Consider the following 16185-nt stretch of genomic DNA (forward strand, 5'->3'; position numbering starts at 1 on the left):
GACGTTTGTTCGGTTTGGCTTGTTTGACTGATTTGTGTAATTTCGTCGATTGTGCACTTAGTCAGTTATGCATATCATTATACTCCCTACTACTCTGTATACTACTCCGGATTAGCGGTAGCCTACTAAGTAAGTTCTCACTAACTACCACTAACTAGTACCAGTTACCTAACTCTCGCACGAGTCTCCACTGCAAAAGAAGAAGACCCCAACGGACTCCTCCGATGTGGAGACCAGACGATAATGGGCGTGCGGAGAAGTCGGTGTCCTTTCCCTTTGAGTTAGTCATCGCAAATGACGAAGCGATGACTGATGGACTCGATATATAACATAGCTTTGAGTCTGTTTTGATGTCTGCCTAATGTTCACGCATGTTTGATATGACCGTATGGTTATAAGTCACTATTTCGTCTATTAGCCAGCAATCACCTGTTAAATTGTCTTATACAGCTCCCAACTCACCATGGCGACTCTAGCCCGTTCGTTCTCATCCGACAGCTCCGATGTCGCTATCCTGGTACCCAATCGCCCAGCACCGCTGTCCGTCTCGTACCAGCAGCTTCATACCCATGTCGCCGAGTTCCAAGCCAAGCTCGCCAAGCTAGGGGTCGGACATGGGGCGGCGGTGTCGATAGCCCTGGTTAATTCGTACGAGTTCATCGTGTCATTCTTGGCTGCGTCCTGGCAGCGCGCTATCGCCGCCCCACTCAACCCGGCCTACAAGCAGGATGAATTCGAGTTCTACATCGACGACCTCAGTTCCACCCTGGTCTTGATCCCGCAGGGCTCTTATGCGCAAAATGGACCGGCTGTCCGCGCGGGTCGCAAGTACCAGGCGGCTATCGCCGAGTGCTACTGGAATGGCACCGAGATGGTCCTGGATGTCAAGGAGCAGGGGAAGCTGGCCGGAGCCCGTCCGGGGCAGGTTGAACAGGCGCAGCCTGATGATATCGCTCTTGTCTTGCATACGAGTGGCACGACTGGTCGTCCCAAAGCTGTTTGTGCCCTGTCCCGTCACAGTATCTCTGGGATTGACATGCTAACAGCCATGGTATAGGTGCCTCTCACGCACAAGAACCTCACCACCACCATGAGTATGTACCCCGTGCAGACCCCAGTCGAAGGGGGAAAGCCGTTCTAACGCAAAATCCAGAGAACATCCAAGCGACATACCAGCTCACCCCGAAGGACCGCACGTACCTGGTCATGCCTCTATTCCACGTGCACGGGCTGCTGGCGGCCTTCCTAGCGCCCCTCTACTCCGGCGGATCGGTGATCGTGCCGCCTAAATTCTCCGCGCACGAATTCTGGGCGGACTTCATCAACTACAAAGCCAACTGGTACTCGGCCGTGCCGACAATTCACCAAATCCTGCTGAAAACCGCACTGCCAACCCCCCTCCCCTCCATCCGATTCATCCGGTCGTGCTCGTCCCCGCTCTCCCCACAGACCTTCAAAGAGCTCGAAAAGACGCTGAACGCACCCGTCCTAGAGGCATACGCGATGACAGAAGCCGCCCACCAAATGACCAGCAACCCACTCCCACCAGCGAAGCGCCAACCAGGCAGTGTGGGCATCGGGCAGGGCGTAGAAGTGCGGATTCTCGACCAAGAAGGCAAGGAAGTCGCGCAAGGCAGCGAAGCCGAGATCTGCGTGCGCGGCGAAAACGTCACAAAGGGGTACCTGAACAACCCGTCTGCGAACGCGTCGTCGTTCACGCGGGACGGGTTCTTCCGCACAGGCGACCAGGGCAAAAAGGACGCCGACGGGTACGTGATCATCACGGGACGCATCAAGGAACTTATCAACAAGGGCGGCGAGAAGATCAGCCCCATCGAGCTGGACAACACCCTGCTGCATCATCCGAAGGTGGGCGAGGCTGTGTGCTTCGCTATCCCGGACGAAGGCCACTACGGCGAGGACATCGGCGCTGCGGTCGTCCTGAAGGCGGGTGGCGGTGCTACTGAGGAGGAGTTGAAGGCTTGGGTGGCGAGTAAGCTGGCTAAGTTCAAGACTCCCAAGAAGGTGTGTTCCTCGTGTCCGCTTTTTAGAAGACTCAATATGCTAATTGACGCAGGTCTGGATCGTGTCGCAGATCCCCAAGACGGCGACGGGCAAGATCCAACGGCGAAAGGTGGCTGAGGCTATGCTGAAGCCGAAGGCGAAGCTGTAGTCATATACACATATATGTATATCTTATACAAACATATTGTGGCACAGAACACCACTCGGCTACAAAAGATATCTAGACACTTCTGAGCTCTGTGAGTACCCTTCGATAGCCATCTTGTAACTAGAATTAGAGAATATTATATAAGAGGAAAGGCCCTGTATAAGCCTAAAACATCCTCCAAATTAATCTGTCTTTGGATGCCAAGCTAGCCTCAGCATAGTTCCTCTTGTCATAATGTGGAGGCCACCCTAAATTTGCAAGGAGACTTCGCCGGCTATAGATTCTGCATCAAAAAGCGGATGTAGGCCTTTTCGGACTTTCCCTATATCTTCTTCCATGAGCCATTCAATGCTGTATTTGATGCTCCTCAACCCAACAACTTGGAGCACTTCTCGATGCGCAAGAGATACGGCCTGACGATGCCGGAGAATGAATGAATAAGTATCGCAATGCGACAGAAAAGAGGGCTCAAAGCAATGCCACCGGCGATGACCTGAACCGAGACGGAAAAGGCTGAAACAATCGCGGGGGAGTCTCCAAAACGAGGCATCTCCGCATTGGAACGTGTGCTTAGACTTTGACACTACGGGTGCGAAAAATATGGCGGACTAGGTCCGGAGTTAGACGCGAGACCCATTTCAAATTCTGTGCGTGCAAGGTATCATTTGGTCTGCGATGCTCTCTTGTACCGATCCAATGCCCGATCTCGGCTTTCTGAATGTTTCACAATCGGCTTGGGATACCCATTTTTCCTTGCAGTATCGCCTGCGCCTCGCTCATACGGCTCATGGATTGCTGATCCCTGGACATCGCGTAGTTCCGGTACCCAGCGCCGGATGTACTCGCCGTCGGCATCAAACCGTTCACTCTGGCGAGACGGGTTGAAGATACGGAAATATGGCTGCGGATCAACGCCTGTGCTGGAGCCAAACCCCCATCCCCCGTGGTTGGACGCAAAGTCCCCATCGATCAAGTTCTCCATGAAATATCGTTCCCCGCGGCGCCAATCAATCAGGAGGTCCTTCGATAAGAAGGAAGACACGATCATGCGAGTACGGTTGTGCATCCAGGCGTCCTGTTTCAGCTGTCGCATTGCTGCGTCGACGATGGGAAATCCCGTCTTGCCCCCACACCAGGCGTTGAACTGATCCTTGTTGTATTCCCACTCGGCATTGGTGAACTCGGGCTTGAAACATTTATTCATGCTGGAAACAAATGATACCTGTCAGCGTGGACCTTGTAAAGGTTTTCTTATGTGGCATCCTACCATATATAAGGCCAATGGACGAGCACATGTCGATAAAAGTCCCGCCATGCAACCTCACTGATCCATGAAACATACCCGGGCTCTTTGCGATCCAGTTGATTCCCGTTGGCCTGTCTCGCCATAGATACCGCAGTTCTGGCACTCAATGCACCGGAGGCAAAGTATGGACTAAGTACAGAGGTATGCTGTCCAGTCGGAAAGTTTCGCATATTGTCGTATGACTTTGCTTTCTCTTCCAGAAACTCCTCAAGACGGCGGAGAGCTTCATGCTCACCGGCCGGGTATAACTTGTGAAGATGCGACTTCTCTTCCTCGGACAGCCGCTTATTGGTAGGTGGCGCAGGTACCTGGCTGTCGAACAGATCTCCAAAATGTTTTCGGGCATTTCCAGGATTAGACCCCGGCTCTTCCACGATCTCCAGATACTCGGGGTTCTCTTTCAAAAAGGCTAGCCACGTGCGATACCACGGGCTGTACACAGCGTACTGCTTTCCTTGTTGACTGCTGAGGGAACCTGGCGTTACGACGCAAGTATCGTGGGCCGCTTCAAACTTGATGCCCTTGTCCACACAGAGTCTCACCAACCTGGCATCTCGCCGCAGTTCATCGACTTCGTACTCGATATTCGCGAACAGATGATTGGCGCCCCACCGTTCACACAGATCAAGGATGCGACTTGGGATTTCTTTGCGCCTATCCTGCGTCTCCATGTACAGCGGAATATCAAGCTCACCTAGGTCCCGCTTCAACTGTTCCAATGTCCGGAGCGTAAGATCGACGCGAGCTGGACTGGTAAGATGAGCCGTGAAATCTTCCGGCGAGAGAATGTACAGGCAGATGAGCGGGATCTTGTTATCTCGCGCCACCTCGTAGGCCATGCGCAGGGCCCGATTGTCATGTAGTCGTAGGTCCGACTTGAACCAATGTACCACGGCGTTATTGGGTCGAATCGACTGCCTCGCGTCCATTGTTGCTTCATAAGCCTTCTGCAGAGTCTCAATTGGACGCTCCAGTGTCCCATTATTGTAGGCTTCGCAGCGCTCGTTGCTCATTTCCGGTGAGTAGAAATCGCGAAGGACAATGCCGAAGTCTTCGGCTTGTTGGGAATTGGGATGCGGTTCCGTCAAATCAAGTCTGCCTCGCTTGCTCGCGTGCGAGGCACCATTGGTGCTTGCATCCTTTGAGGTGCTGGGTGCCCTGCGTTTCGTTGGCGGCATCGCGGAAAGGCTATATCGACTGAAGAATACTGTAGCTGAGAGCGGGTAATTGGCAAGGTGTCTCCGTATCTTCATTCCATTCCTTTAGAACTCGCAAATGCAGGCGAGGGGCTGGATGGACTATCGGTCAGATCGAAAGATCGAAAGATCGAAGAGTAGATGCTGCCCTGACGTCATTACCGATCCAGCATTCCAGTACATCTGGTTTGTTTCTCGATCCGTGAGGATTCATTCAGGCTGGTGGCATCACAGTTGGTTTGGCTAAATGCTCTCTAGCATTCTATCTCAAGCAAATGATATTATCATATGCAGTAGAATGACGTGTCAGCTACTGAAATGGTCTAGGTGATGAACGAAGTGAAATAATGTTTTGGGTAAATGTTTTGCAGAGAAGACATGATCAGTGGGTATACTTTACGGCAATCTTTTTGACCGCCCTTCCCGATCAAACTTCATGTACTGGAACCACTGCAGGAAACGTCAAAACACAAATGATAATCAAATGTATGGGAAAGGATTACAAACGCCGCAGATCAGCTGGCCGTTATCCGATTGCCAGTCACTGCTTCTTCCACAATATATAGGTAATCGGTAGCATCTTCTACTATTTAATATGCTCTCATTATGTCATAGTCTTTATAATTTGAATAATTCTTTCGAATCCTGGAAGATATCTGACAAGCCAGCAAGAAACAATATGAGTGCGCCATGGCCGTAGTTTTGATAGAAACTAAACTCCGCCTCGGGTATCCTTCCAGTCCATCATGTCAATCGTAAATAAAACGCCAACCCTGTCCATTCCAATTCCCAATACCTCCATCGCGCCGTAAACCTAACATGACAAAAACATAACGTGCATACAATGTGGCAGCCGACCTACTGCGAAGTCCCGGTAGGGGCGCGTGGCTCCCCAAAATACCACTGGGCAAACAACTTTAAAGTGGCTTCATCTTTGGTGCGAAGATCGTACAGTTTGGTGGGGCGAACCACAATAGTATGGCCTTCCGGGTAGGCTTCGATGACGCGAGCATGCTGGGGCCCCATTAGGGAAAAGACCATCACCTAGGGCACTAGATTAGAGGTGAGGTTTTATGATTCGAATGGAAAGGAGCTACTCACCGGCACAACCATATGGTCAATGTACCGGGACCTTCTCATGTGGGCTAGCATCAGACGTAAAATGAGAAGCATCTCCCCTTGGAGGAGGTGGCCATCATCGGCGTTCAGGTTGTTGTATATCGTAGCCTTGAGATGTGCATAGGGCCCTTCTGTGACCTGTTGAATGTCGTAGAGTCCAAACTCCGGGTAATTATGCCGCCAGAGGACCTTTTCCTTGTACACAGAAGACCTAAACAAACTATGATTGCGTCAGGACCATGAGGAAAGCCTGCAAAGGGGGATATTATCCTACGGAATCGAAGACCATACGATTTCGCCGCCCGGGGGCTGGTCGATGACGGAATAGTGGGAGAGGTATTTAGACCAGTAGATGTCAATTGCTTGCGCGCAGGTCCTTGGGTCTCTGCACTCCTCTGAAATTGAATCATGGGGAAGATATTCCTCCTCGTGCTCCTGGTCATATTGGTCGTTAGGTGTCGGCAGGTAAGTCCCATCCAAGAGGGTAAAAAAAGCAGGTCGATCTTCTGAACTTTCATCCAGGACCATGGGCAGGAACCGAATTTGATCGATCTCAGCTGAGCCTATCTCAATTTGATGGTCCGGTTCAAGCGCTTTGATGTGATTCTCCAGGCTACGCAAGGCCTTGCGCATTTCCTTTCGCTTGGGACATTCGAGAGGGGCCGACATCGTGATATTGCGGGTCAAACTGATGAAAACGACGGGGCAACGATTCAGTTGTCCAATATTGTAAGAAGTGTTTGAAGAGAGAGGAATGAGTCCTTGAAAGAGAGGAAAGAGGTTGTGTAGTTGTTTCGTTTTGTTGTGTTTTGTTTTTATTTTGCCGCCGGAGTCTAGGGCGGTCGGTGATGGAGATCTACTTGTTGCGGGGTGACAGCGGGTCCTCCAACACCAGTCACTCCACCTACTACTACTATATAATTCCACTGTGAATTCCCCAGATCTGGGGACAAAGATCAACAGTTACATCCAATTACAATGGAGTATTTGCCGCCAGTCTCCTCTCGGAGGTATCAAGCCATGTGCAGGCCACTATATCTCCCCACTCCAGCCAATCTAGCGCTTTCTCAAGATGATTGATTGCTGGAACATCCCAGGGATGCTGCACTCGGCGCATCACCTACATTTGAGAGGTTATTCAAGGGACAGTGAATGTCTCTTCTACTATGCAAAACTCTAGACTTTCTGGTCTTGAGCCAGGTAGACTAGTTACCATCATCCTATTCTCTGCTTATCCAAACCTCCCACCACAGAAATAAAGGCGCTGACTACCCAGCTTCTGGCGTTGAACACTCCTTCCCATCTTAACTTCCATGTTTGCAGGACAACGCACTCTGGTCTTCATCGTTACCATTAAGCTAGAAACAAGTGGATTCTATATCCCCCCAGAATGGCTGATTTACCTTCCAAGTTGCCCGCTAATCCCGGGGAGTGGCACAAAGCAGTCAAGGAGCACAACCTTGTTGGCAAGACGGTGCATACCGCTGAGCTTGCGTCGGCTTCCAAAATTGAATTTAGGCAATTTCTGCTTTTGCGTGTTCTCTGGAATCCCCGTGTCGGAGCCCACCTGTTCCGCTTGCCACCAGTCCTGAACAAATATCATGCCCAGGCCAAGGAACTACTCGCGACATCTCAATCCTGGGCGGACTATTGCAGTGGCATCAAGAGCGGCCAAAATCCAGAGGGCATCTTTTCAATTGCCAGGCATTATCAAATAAAAGCGGCTACCGGTGGGGAGAATATGAGACCGGACAGCTTCGATACCCCGGTTGCCAAGCGCACCCGCAGCCACGCGACAAAAAATCTGGCGGAAGCATTGAGGGGATTCCAAATCGACAAGACGCCATCCAAGACACCCATCCCAGTGCCCCAAACACCCAAGATTGATTCATCGTCAGACGATGAATCTGACTCGAGAGGCCCGACACCAGCTATCCTGGTTCCTAAAGATGTCCAGAAGTTGATGTATCCACCTACCAAGGACGAGCAAATCGTCAATGCTGCTCTTGTCATTTTCTTAAACGCTCTGACGATTCACTTCCCCATTATCGAGCGCTGTGAGTGGACTATGCACAGACAAGCATTTGTTTCCATTTTTGAGGAAGCAGAAAGCGAATCCAGGACCGATGGGTATCTCGATGACGGCAAGGAAAACCCTTATGCTCTGATCGAGGTCAAACCTATTACCAGAACGCTCGCCAGTCAAAGCCGGATCCAAATGCAGGAGGGCTCACAGATGGCCGGCTGGATCAAAACTGATACCAACGCATCTCTGGAGAAGCTGTTGGTTTTCCCCTCCCACTCCCCGTCTGTTCTCTTACTGATCGTACCTGACTTAGGCGAGTTCATGTTTCCCAAGACCAGCATGAGATTTTCATCACCATTGCGGAGTACGACAGCGGTTACGTGTCTTATCTCCGAAAGAAACCCCACAATAACGAACCCCCGTCGTTCTTGACCATGTGTCAATATGGCCCTTGGATTACTACGCACGCTGGGCACATGAAGAAGCTGGGGCCAATTCTGCTTGCGCTCACGCTCTACGCCGAGGGTGAGGTGCGGAAGACCGAGGCATCTTTATCTGACTAGATGGATACTCACCTAGTAGATCGATTGACTGGAGCATCTTTAGTATGCTGTGAGCTTGAAATGATGGCTGGATGGTTTTTCCTGTTTCTTCTTCCGTTTGTCCTTCTGTTTGTGCTTGTGTATCATCCATACCATGTTGCGAAAAATACCACTCGGCCATAAAAGATATCTAGACCTTCTGCGCTTTGTGGGTAATCTTTGTACAATACATCTTATATTGCAACACACCATTATACCAAAAGATCACGTGATCTATCATTGTCCCTTGGCCATCAACACCACCTACAGTCTCCTCGTGTTTCCAAGAACATGGAATGATGGAATTCTACTCTGTTCCTGACACCCATCATAACCAAAAGCAATGCAGCTAGACGATGTTGATCCGCGTAACATCATCTTCAAACGGGAACTTTCGACTTCTGAATTCTCAACTATCTTTCTTGTAACAGCGCGTAACCAAACCTGTGTCATGAAGGTGGTGAGCAGATGCCACCTATAAGTGATATCTATGTCGCATTCCACGTTACTAATGTAGACAGCACCGCGGAAGAGGTCCACGGCGCTACTACGAGCCTGATCGTGAATTAGATAATCACGTTCTCGAATCAACAGCCTACCGCCGCCTGAAGGACCAAGGTCTCTGTGATCGTGGCATTGTGCCCGACTTTCTGGGCTCTCTGAGAAAGTTCGACCCGAAGATATGCAGCCCCCATCTGGACATGTTTCTCGAAGATGAATACGACCCCAGTGCGATTTTCCTGGAATACATCCCTGTAATGGAGATGGTCCATCTGCATAATTTCACAGAAGGGCGGATGGATGGGTTCATTGAGGGGGTCCGGGAGATACACAAGGCTATGGTGCTACACGATGATCCAAGACCACGGAATATGATGATCGTCCGAGGTGACCCGGAGAGAGTGATGTGGATGGACTTCGACAGAGCAAAGACCTATGGCCGTGATAGTGTTACTGATGAGCAGAGAATACTTTTGGGGGAAGAGGAAGAGACTGTCGTGGGGTTTAAACAGTGCCTGGTAAGTACGTCGTTTCGTATTGGTGTTTAGCTTCCTCTCTGACTATATATAGGGGTCTGATTTCTCCAAGGGAAAGTTAGAAGAAGCGTACATATTCTACTGCACCTGATTGGCTTGGTGGAATTAAAACCCTTTTATGAGTGTGTTCTAGTTAAAACATCACGGAGTAAATATCCTTGTGGCTAAGAGTACAGCAGCTCGGCGTCGGGAAATTCTTGTACAATATGCTGGCGGAATTGGTAGTTTTCTTACAAGAGATATCATAACACTTTTGGGCGTTGTGACCTTATGACCTTATATTGTGACAAGGCCACATATATGTGTTTTACAGAGCTATACTCAGGTGCCTCTACGGGACTTATATCGATACACTAGAGGATTTTATGTATTTCTTTTACAGAGATCTATCCAGCTTGGCTTAATGTTTCTAGATAGATACTCTAGAGAGAGTCCAACACAAATACTTTAGGACTCTTATATAAGATACCTACCCACACAACCAAACCCAGTGCCCAAAGACCATAAAGACCCTTACATCCCAACCCTAACAGCCGATTTAAACTGTACCAAGTTAGCATCATCCTATCCTCCCCACACCAACCAAAAAACGCCACATATACATATAAAAGGGGAAAGAAAGAAAGAAAGAAAGAAAGAAGAAACATACCGGAATAATCTGCACCCTCTCCTCATCCCATACCCCACTGCGCGTATAGATATCATTCTTGATGATCTGCTTCACAGCGTCTGTGTTCTCGGCCCGCACGAGCAACATGCTTCCTGAGAAGGCGGGGACGGATTCGCCTTCTTGGGGGTGGTGGTCGAACATTGCTCCTTTTTATACCAATCAGTATATATAATCGTTTTTGTCCGTGGATTCGTGGGGGATGTGTGGTATATAGTGAGTAGGTAGTAAACATAGTGGGTTGCAGTGTGAACTACTATATATCACAGATATAGTATCCAGAGCCAGGCAGGCGCAAACTCATACAGCAACCAAGAAAGCAACAAGGTAGAAGTAGTAGTGAACAGGGAAGAGATGGAGAAAAAGAAAGAAAGAAACATACCACCAAGGACCACCTCCCCGGTCTCAACCAGCGGCTTCATACCCTCCAGATGGAGTCTATAAGAATTAGCATATACGCCTTGATCTACTGTCTCATATCAATCAAGCATATCATGTCAACCATATCATATGAACATAGCCCCCAGAACGAAGCCCATCCTGCGATATATCCTTCATAATAAACAAACACCAGACAGACACACACAGACAGACAGTACATCAAGAGTCCTAATACATCCATCTCTTGCATCAAATCAAACAAAGTAAAATAAGTTAAAAGGTAATACATACGGTCGAACCTCAATCCGCTTATCCACAACACCAGGCTTATCCGGGCAAATGCAGATGAATTCTTTCTTTTCCTGAGCCATGCTTGCTTCCTGTGATATATCGGGTTGTTGGTGGTTCGTAGTTTGAGATGAAATCTGACTCGAGGATAGGTAGCAGGGAGGGGAAGAAAAACAGTGTAGATTAGATTAGTTATGTGGTGTAGACATCCGAGGTGGGACGGATGGTGGGGAAGTTGTCTTTCTGCCTCAGGCATGAACATTTGTTTATATGCTACAAACATGAGGCGGACCCACTGTCAGTTGACTCGCGTGGTTGTACGGAGTACTCCGTCTTGGTTAGCAGATCGGAGTTATTACATGCAGCTCGGCACGGACAGGCTGGTTAGCCAACGGTTCATCCCACATTCCGCCTAGATATGTACAAGGTGTCAGGCACTGCGGCAGATCCCGCTACAACAATATGAAAAAGATATGATCGGTTCTAGTCGCGGTGGTGTCTGGCCGCGTGCGATTCCTGTCACAGCAGGGTAGAGAGGCAGACACCACCGAGATCATCACTAGTTGTTCATAAGAGATCAGTCGTCTCTCTATGACTCCAACGCTAAAAAAACATTTCCCATGCGCCATGAATCAAACATAACATCCCACAACATGAAAAGAACAGAAATAAGACACTAATTATGGAGCCGGGGGAGGCGATGGTGTTCCTCCATGTCGAATATGGATGCAATGAACCGAATGAAACAGCGCAAGGCGCGTTCCTGGCATAGACCCAGAGGACATGCGCCGGAGATACACAAATTAGGGGTATTGATTCTCGGACACAGAGGCAGGCGTAACGAAACGGGTCGCGGACCCGACGGGGGCGTTAATCGATCAACCCGGAGGGTCTCGGGTGGCGCGATTAGGCGTTCCCGGGCTTCTCGTCCGTGTCGATATGCCAAACCACGTAATTCGGCAAGCCGTAGACTTGATACCCGGCGCGCTTCGCCATTGCCGCAAAGCCCTCGGTCTCGGCCTGGTTTTCAAACGAATATGCGGGGAAGTTGATACCTAGTAAAAAAGCGATCAGTATGTGGATGGATAACGCGGATTCAAAGAGAAGACCTACCGGTTCGGTGAACGTCGGCCTTGACCAGGATGTTGACACCGCCGATGCCGTCCAGTTCCAATTCCTCATCCTTGTCCTTGCGCCAGTCGCCCATGCGCGCCATGTAGGTCCGGCCGGTGGCGTATTCCTTATACCCCTCGGCCAGGATAGTGTTGGGATCGATCTGCTGCTTCAGCCGGCGTCCCTGGTCCGATTCCACCCACGAGTTGTAGTCGACTAGAATCAATTAGCCACACAAGTTGATAGACTCCGAATGGGATATACATACAACGACCCTCGATGTCAACGCCATCGCTGTTATACCGGTGGAACCAGATGTCTAGATAAACGGTCAGTCAATGTCAAACAAAGGCAAGTCGGATATCATACTAGGAACGAGGATATCCCGATCATGGGCCATAAAGTCCTCGAGGATCTTGTCGGGGCTGTCGACGATGTCGACGTCGCGCCAGTACACCCAGGAGTGGTCGGGTTTCAGCGCCGAATACAGCAGATAGTTGCGGGCGCGACCGATAGCCCGACGGCGCGGACCCTGGGCGGCGAACGAGTGCCGGTCCTCCACGTTCATCTCGATATCGGAGCCGAAATCCTTCTCGACGATTGTGGCACTGCGGAAGGCGACCTTGCCGCCCTGGTCCTGGATGCGCTGCAGCTCGGCACTCAAGACGGCCAGGGTATCGTCCTTGGAGTCGCCGACCAGGAAGGCCAGATCGATGAGGTGGTGGGGATAGGTCAATTTGTAGAGCAGGTCAAAGTAGTTGGACAGGTAGGGGGCGGCGTCTCTGAGGGGCGTCAGGAGGAGCACGCGTTCGGAATTGGCGACCGCCTGCGGGGTGGACTTGACGGGGTTCAGGTCCATGCGCTCGATGCTCGTATTGTTGACTTCGTAGGGCTGGTGGCTGTTGAAGATGACCGGGGTCTGCATGTGGGAGCTCCACTGGACCATCTCGTTGGTGGACATCTCCATAGGGGATTTAGAGGGACCGTAGCAGTAGAAACTGGGGAAGAAGACTCGTCAGTGCCATTCCGTTCCTCTATCCAGTCTCGCGCGGAACTCACCTTTGCATTCCCGATGCCGACCTGGTGATCCCACGCCATAATAAGATGATCATCCCGGTGATGGCCAGCGAGGCCAGAAACCGGGTTCGCGTCACCAAGACCAGGAGAGCCCGCCAGGGGGGGAGCCTGGATCTGGCGGACTTCCACGTTACACCACCCTTGGGGAGTAGCATTTTCGGGATGAATGAGGACGGAAGGGAGAGCGCTGAGGACGGGAGAGCGCTACAAGGATCCGAGGCGACAATCCCCAAACCGAAGCGGATGAAGTCCACAACCAGGTATGGACGTGGAGCGCAAGACGGAGGGCGAAACCGACGAGGAGCCGCGGGATCGAAGGGAAAAGGGGGTGAAGTGGAAGATTGGAGATAGTGGCGTCAACGGGTCGTGAAGGATGCGGCGAACACTTGATCGACTGCGATTCGAACAATGGACCCGGTATATCGAGTGTGAACACGAAGAGACGAATTCAAGGGCGGTATTGGACGGTCCGAATATGGTTCTCACGGAGGAGGGAGAGGGTGGAGGTGGTCGAAAGAATCCAGAATTGGGGGCAGAAAGACGCAAAGTGTCCGATCAAAGAAACCTTGACCGGGGGAGTAAAAGAAGGTTTTCGTGGCGGGAGGGTCGTGACACAGAAACACCCAAACCGGAAAGAAGATTGAGAACGCAAACCAAACGAATGGATGGATGGGGACGATCCGAGAGAGGGAGAGGGAGAGAGAGAGAGAGGGAGGGAGGGAGGAAGAGAGAGGAAGGAAGAAGTGAAGATGAGGCTAGAACACAGAGACAGGCTAGTCAACTCCCGTACGCAGACTAGTTCAAGGATGATCTCCAGGGTAGAAAAAGACACGAATCAGGGAGGAAAGAGAGAGGAAAGTAAATTAAGAAAAGCAGTGAAGGGTCAGTCCGAGTCCGAATGGGACTCCGATCCGGTCTTACTCCGACGCACTCGGCTTGCTCCCGTACCTACCATGAAGTGCGTGTGATTATGGAAGGTCCGTGGCAGTACGGTCATCCCAATCCGTCTTCCCCACTGATCTAATAATATCGACGGATGAGATGGTTCTGCTGTTTCATCTTCCCAGATCTTTTGGATGATATCCACTTTTGGATAATATCTTGTAATGGAATTATGTGATCAAAGACAATCAAGAAATTTCAAAGAGATTGTAAAGAAATTTTCAATTGAAAAAAAAAAAAGAAAAGAAAAAGAATTGAATGCATATAAATACATAACAATGAATAAGGAGGATTGAGAGCCTAAGGCAGCCGGCCATCTTCAGTATCCAACGGTCTGGGATAGCCTCATCAGTACTATCTTTGACTGAGTCAACCGGTTTGAAATCAGTCTGCTGGATATGAACGGAAGACCGCGTAGATTTGCAGACTCTACTATTGAAGTACCCACGGTGGACTGATCGGCCAGTGATTCAGATTGACAGCTTCCAAATATCTATCGAACCCTAAATGTATGCACGCCTTTCAGAAGACCACACAGTCCTTGCTGACTGCCCTATGCACGACATTCTTGTAATCAGCTTTCCTCCTTCAAATGAACATACATACATATCTTTGTCCATTGTACTATCTATCATCTTCCCTAGAAACGGACGAATCGTCTCTCTTTCTCTTTGATCCAAGGTATACACGCCTTAATCACACAATAAGAATAGAGGGATCAAGATCCACAGGAGACAATACTTTTCAAAACTATCAATCTTTCGGTACTACTGTATCTCATCCACCCACCCCAGTAGGCAAAAACGGCGCAATCGAAGGATCCGGCTGCACAGGATAGTCCGGCGGAGGCTCCTTCATAGCCCGAAACACCTCCTTGGGAACAGAATTCTCATTCACATACGCCAACAACGCCTCATAGTCCCGACACACATGCTTATTCATGAAGTCCGGGAACGGCTGGTCCCAGCCACCGACCCAGTTGAACAAAATCACGTCGACGGGGCTCTCGCACTTGATGTACTGGGCGAGGATGTCAATGCAGTGGGTGATATGCGCCGTGTGTTGCGCATCGGGGTGGGTCCCAAACTCGGGGAAATAGTAGTGCTCGTAGGAGATCTCCTTCCGCAGCATGTCCAGACAGTGCAGCAGGTGGAACACTTCCGTTTGGGCAAGGTAAGCGTCGGGCCCGAAGCCGAACTCATCGGGCACCCGCACGGCGAGCGATGGGTCCTTGCCCAGTCGGCGGATCTCCTCGGCGGAGATCAGGATGGGGAACACCCCCGAGCTGATCCGGAACCACTCGTCGTCGGCCTCATTGCCCTGCGGAACCCGGAGGATCGATGGCGGTTCGCTGTCATACAGGGAACCGTTGGTGATCCGATCGACTCGCGGGATGTCGAACCGTTCGAGAATGGGAGCTGGCGTGTATGTCAGTCAACCTCTTATAGCTGGTCGGTGTCTGCCATAAGTCGAATCCCAACTCACCATACGCCGAGGTTGCCTTCCATTTGTCCTGGGTGGGCAGGTGCTGCAAGCAAGCCTGGCTCGAGAGAGGGGACATGAGGAACATCACCGATCCACACAGCACCACCACGTTGAAACAGGTGATCCATATCGTCCAAGCGCTCGACTTCAAGCTCCAGCGCCCTGCTCGTGGGCAACACCGGTTCGACTCCTGCGGCAGAGAGCCCGTCAAAAGACCCTTTTCCGAGTCCCTGTCGCTGGGACTGCTGCTCTCTTGGTAACTTTCTTCTTCTCCCCCCGTGGCAGCTTTCGTGGCCCCTGTTGTGTGGTGGTCGCACATGGCCTATTTCTTTTTTGAATTGTGTCTCTCGAACAGTGTCCAAGGAAGGTTGGACCCATTTCAACTTTTCGAATCTGAAATCAGAGTCGCCTGCCGATACTACTGTACTCATCGCTAGTATTTGACCTAGGACGTGCTGCTATTACGATCCGACCCAGAGCCAGAGTCCGGCTGAATTTGACGCAGATGACCCTTTGCTGTTACAGTATCGTAGGCGTGAAATAAAGGAGACAACGCAATCACCGCACCCACTGTTGCACTTAGCTGGGCAGGTTCACAATAGCACTGTCCTATCCCTGCCACCGATCTAGTGTGACGGGCGAGTGCACGATTGCCAAGGGCCTGGTGTCTGTGGAGTAGACCATACCTACCACAGACAGTAACCCCAACAATGCAAAGGAGATGACGAAATCAGAAGTATGAGAAGCGGTCAATGCTTGGTATATATGTCAAATGATCGATTGACGTCAAGGTC

The 16185-nt window shown here is 50.6% G+C and overlaps 9 protein-coding genes across 9 annotated transcripts; 4 read left to right on the forward strand and 5 right to left on the reverse strand.

The window, feature by feature from the left end:
* The first annotated feature begins 149 nt into the window (after positions 1-149).
* On the forward strand, positions 150-2320 carry P168DRAFT_292312 (acyl--CoA ligase). The gene is made up of 4 exons (XM_024837563.1): positions 150-997; positions 1058-1094; positions 1154-2025; positions 2078-2320. The coding sequence occupies exons 1-4, from the start codon at positions 464-466 to the stop codon at positions 2171-2173; spliced, it is 1539 nt and encodes a 512-aa protein (XP_024690819.1). The 5' UTR covers positions 150-463; the 3' UTR covers positions 2174-2320.
* A 514-nt stretch (positions 2321-2834) lies between these two features.
* On the reverse strand, positions 2835-4657 carry P168DRAFT_298844 (deoxyribodipyrimidine photo-lyase PHR1; the record flags this gene model as incomplete). The annotated part of the gene is made up of 2 exons (XM_024838301.1): positions 2835-3378; positions 3441-4657. 2 exons carry the CDS (start codon positions 4655-4657, stop codon positions 2835-2837), a joined length of 1761 nt encoding a protein of 586 aa, XP_024690820.1.
* Positions 4658-5310: 653 nt separating this feature from the next.
* P168DRAFT_306404 (uncharacterized protein) lies at positions 5311-6571 on the reverse strand. The gene is made up of 3 exons (XM_024839026.1): positions 6069-6571; positions 5777-6014; positions 5311-5719 (listed from the first exon to the last, which is right to left on the reverse strand). Exons 1-3 carry the CDS (start codon positions 6461-6463, stop codon positions 5534-5536), a joined length of 819 nt encoding a protein of 272 aa, XP_024690821.1. The 5' UTR covers positions 6464-6571; the 3' UTR covers positions 5311-5533.
* Positions 6572-6708: 137 nt separating this feature from the next.
* Positions 6709-8540, forward strand: P168DRAFT_329186 (uncharacterized protein). Its single transcript, XM_024841441.1, has 2 exons — positions 6709-8077; positions 8134-8540. Exons 1-2 carry the CDS (start codon positions 7185-7187, stop codon positions 8381-8383), a joined length of 1143 nt encoding a protein of 380 aa, XP_024690822.1. The 5' UTR covers positions 6709-7184; the 3' UTR covers positions 8384-8540.
* Positions 8541-8729: 189 nt separating this feature from the next.
* P168DRAFT_329187 (uncharacterized protein) lies at positions 8730-9529 on the forward strand (the record flags this gene model as incomplete). Its single annotated transcript, XM_024841442.1, has 3 exons — positions 8730-8861; positions 8923-9420; positions 9473-9529. Exons 1-3 carry the CDS (start codon positions 8745-8747, stop codon positions 9527-9529), a joined length of 672 nt encoding a protein of 223 aa, XP_024690823.1. The 5' UTR covers positions 8730-8744.
* A 278-nt stretch (positions 9530-9807) lies between these two features.
* Positions 9808-10966, reverse strand: P168DRAFT_292316 (uncharacterized protein). Its single transcript, XM_024837564.1, has 4 exons — positions 10778-10966; positions 10488-10543; positions 10088-10254; positions 9808-9981 (listed from the first exon to the last, which is right to left on the reverse strand). The coding sequence occupies exons 1-4, from the start codon at positions 10855-10857 to the stop codon at positions 9952-9954; spliced, it is 333 nt and encodes a 110-aa protein (XP_024690824.1). The 5' UTR covers positions 10858-10966; the 3' UTR covers positions 9808-9951.
* A 714-nt stretch (positions 10967-11680) lies between these two features.
* On the reverse strand, positions 11681-13119 carry P168DRAFT_320783 (ANP1/MMN9/VAN1 family protein; the record flags this gene model as incomplete). Its single annotated transcript, XM_024840392.1, has 5 exons — positions 11681-11829; positions 11888-12103; positions 12156-12206; positions 12257-12885; positions 12947-13119. The coding sequence occupies 5 exons, from the start codon at positions 13117-13119 to the stop codon at positions 11681-11683; spliced, it is 1218 nt and encodes a 405-aa protein (XP_024690825.1).
* A 109-nt stretch (positions 13120-13228) lies between these two features.
* On the forward strand, positions 13229-13846 carry P168DRAFT_43281 (uncharacterized protein). The gene has a single exon (XM_024841942.1). The coding sequence runs from the start codon at positions 13338-13340 to the stop codon at positions 13761-13763; it is 426 nt and encodes a 141-aa protein (XP_024690826.1). The 5' UTR covers positions 13229-13337; the 3' UTR covers positions 13764-13846.
* Positions 13847-14683: 837 nt separating this feature from the next.
* P168DRAFT_333607 (oxidase ustYa family protein) lies at positions 14684-15710 on the reverse strand (the record flags this gene model as incomplete). The annotated part of the gene is made up of 2 exons (XM_024841679.1): positions 14684-15324; positions 15392-15710. 2 exons carry the CDS (start codon positions 15708-15710, stop codon positions 14684-14686), a joined length of 960 nt encoding a protein of 319 aa, XP_024690827.1.
* Between the last annotated feature and the right edge of the window lie 475 nt (positions 15711-16185).

The sequence above is a fragment of the Aspergillus campestris genome (assembly GCF_002847485.1).
Source record: "Aspergillus campestris IBT 28561 chromosome Unknown P168scaffold_10, whole genome shotgun sequence".
Classification (NCBI taxonomy): domain Eukaryota; kingdom Fungi; phylum Ascomycota; class Eurotiomycetes; order Eurotiales; family Aspergillaceae; genus Aspergillus; species Aspergillus campestris.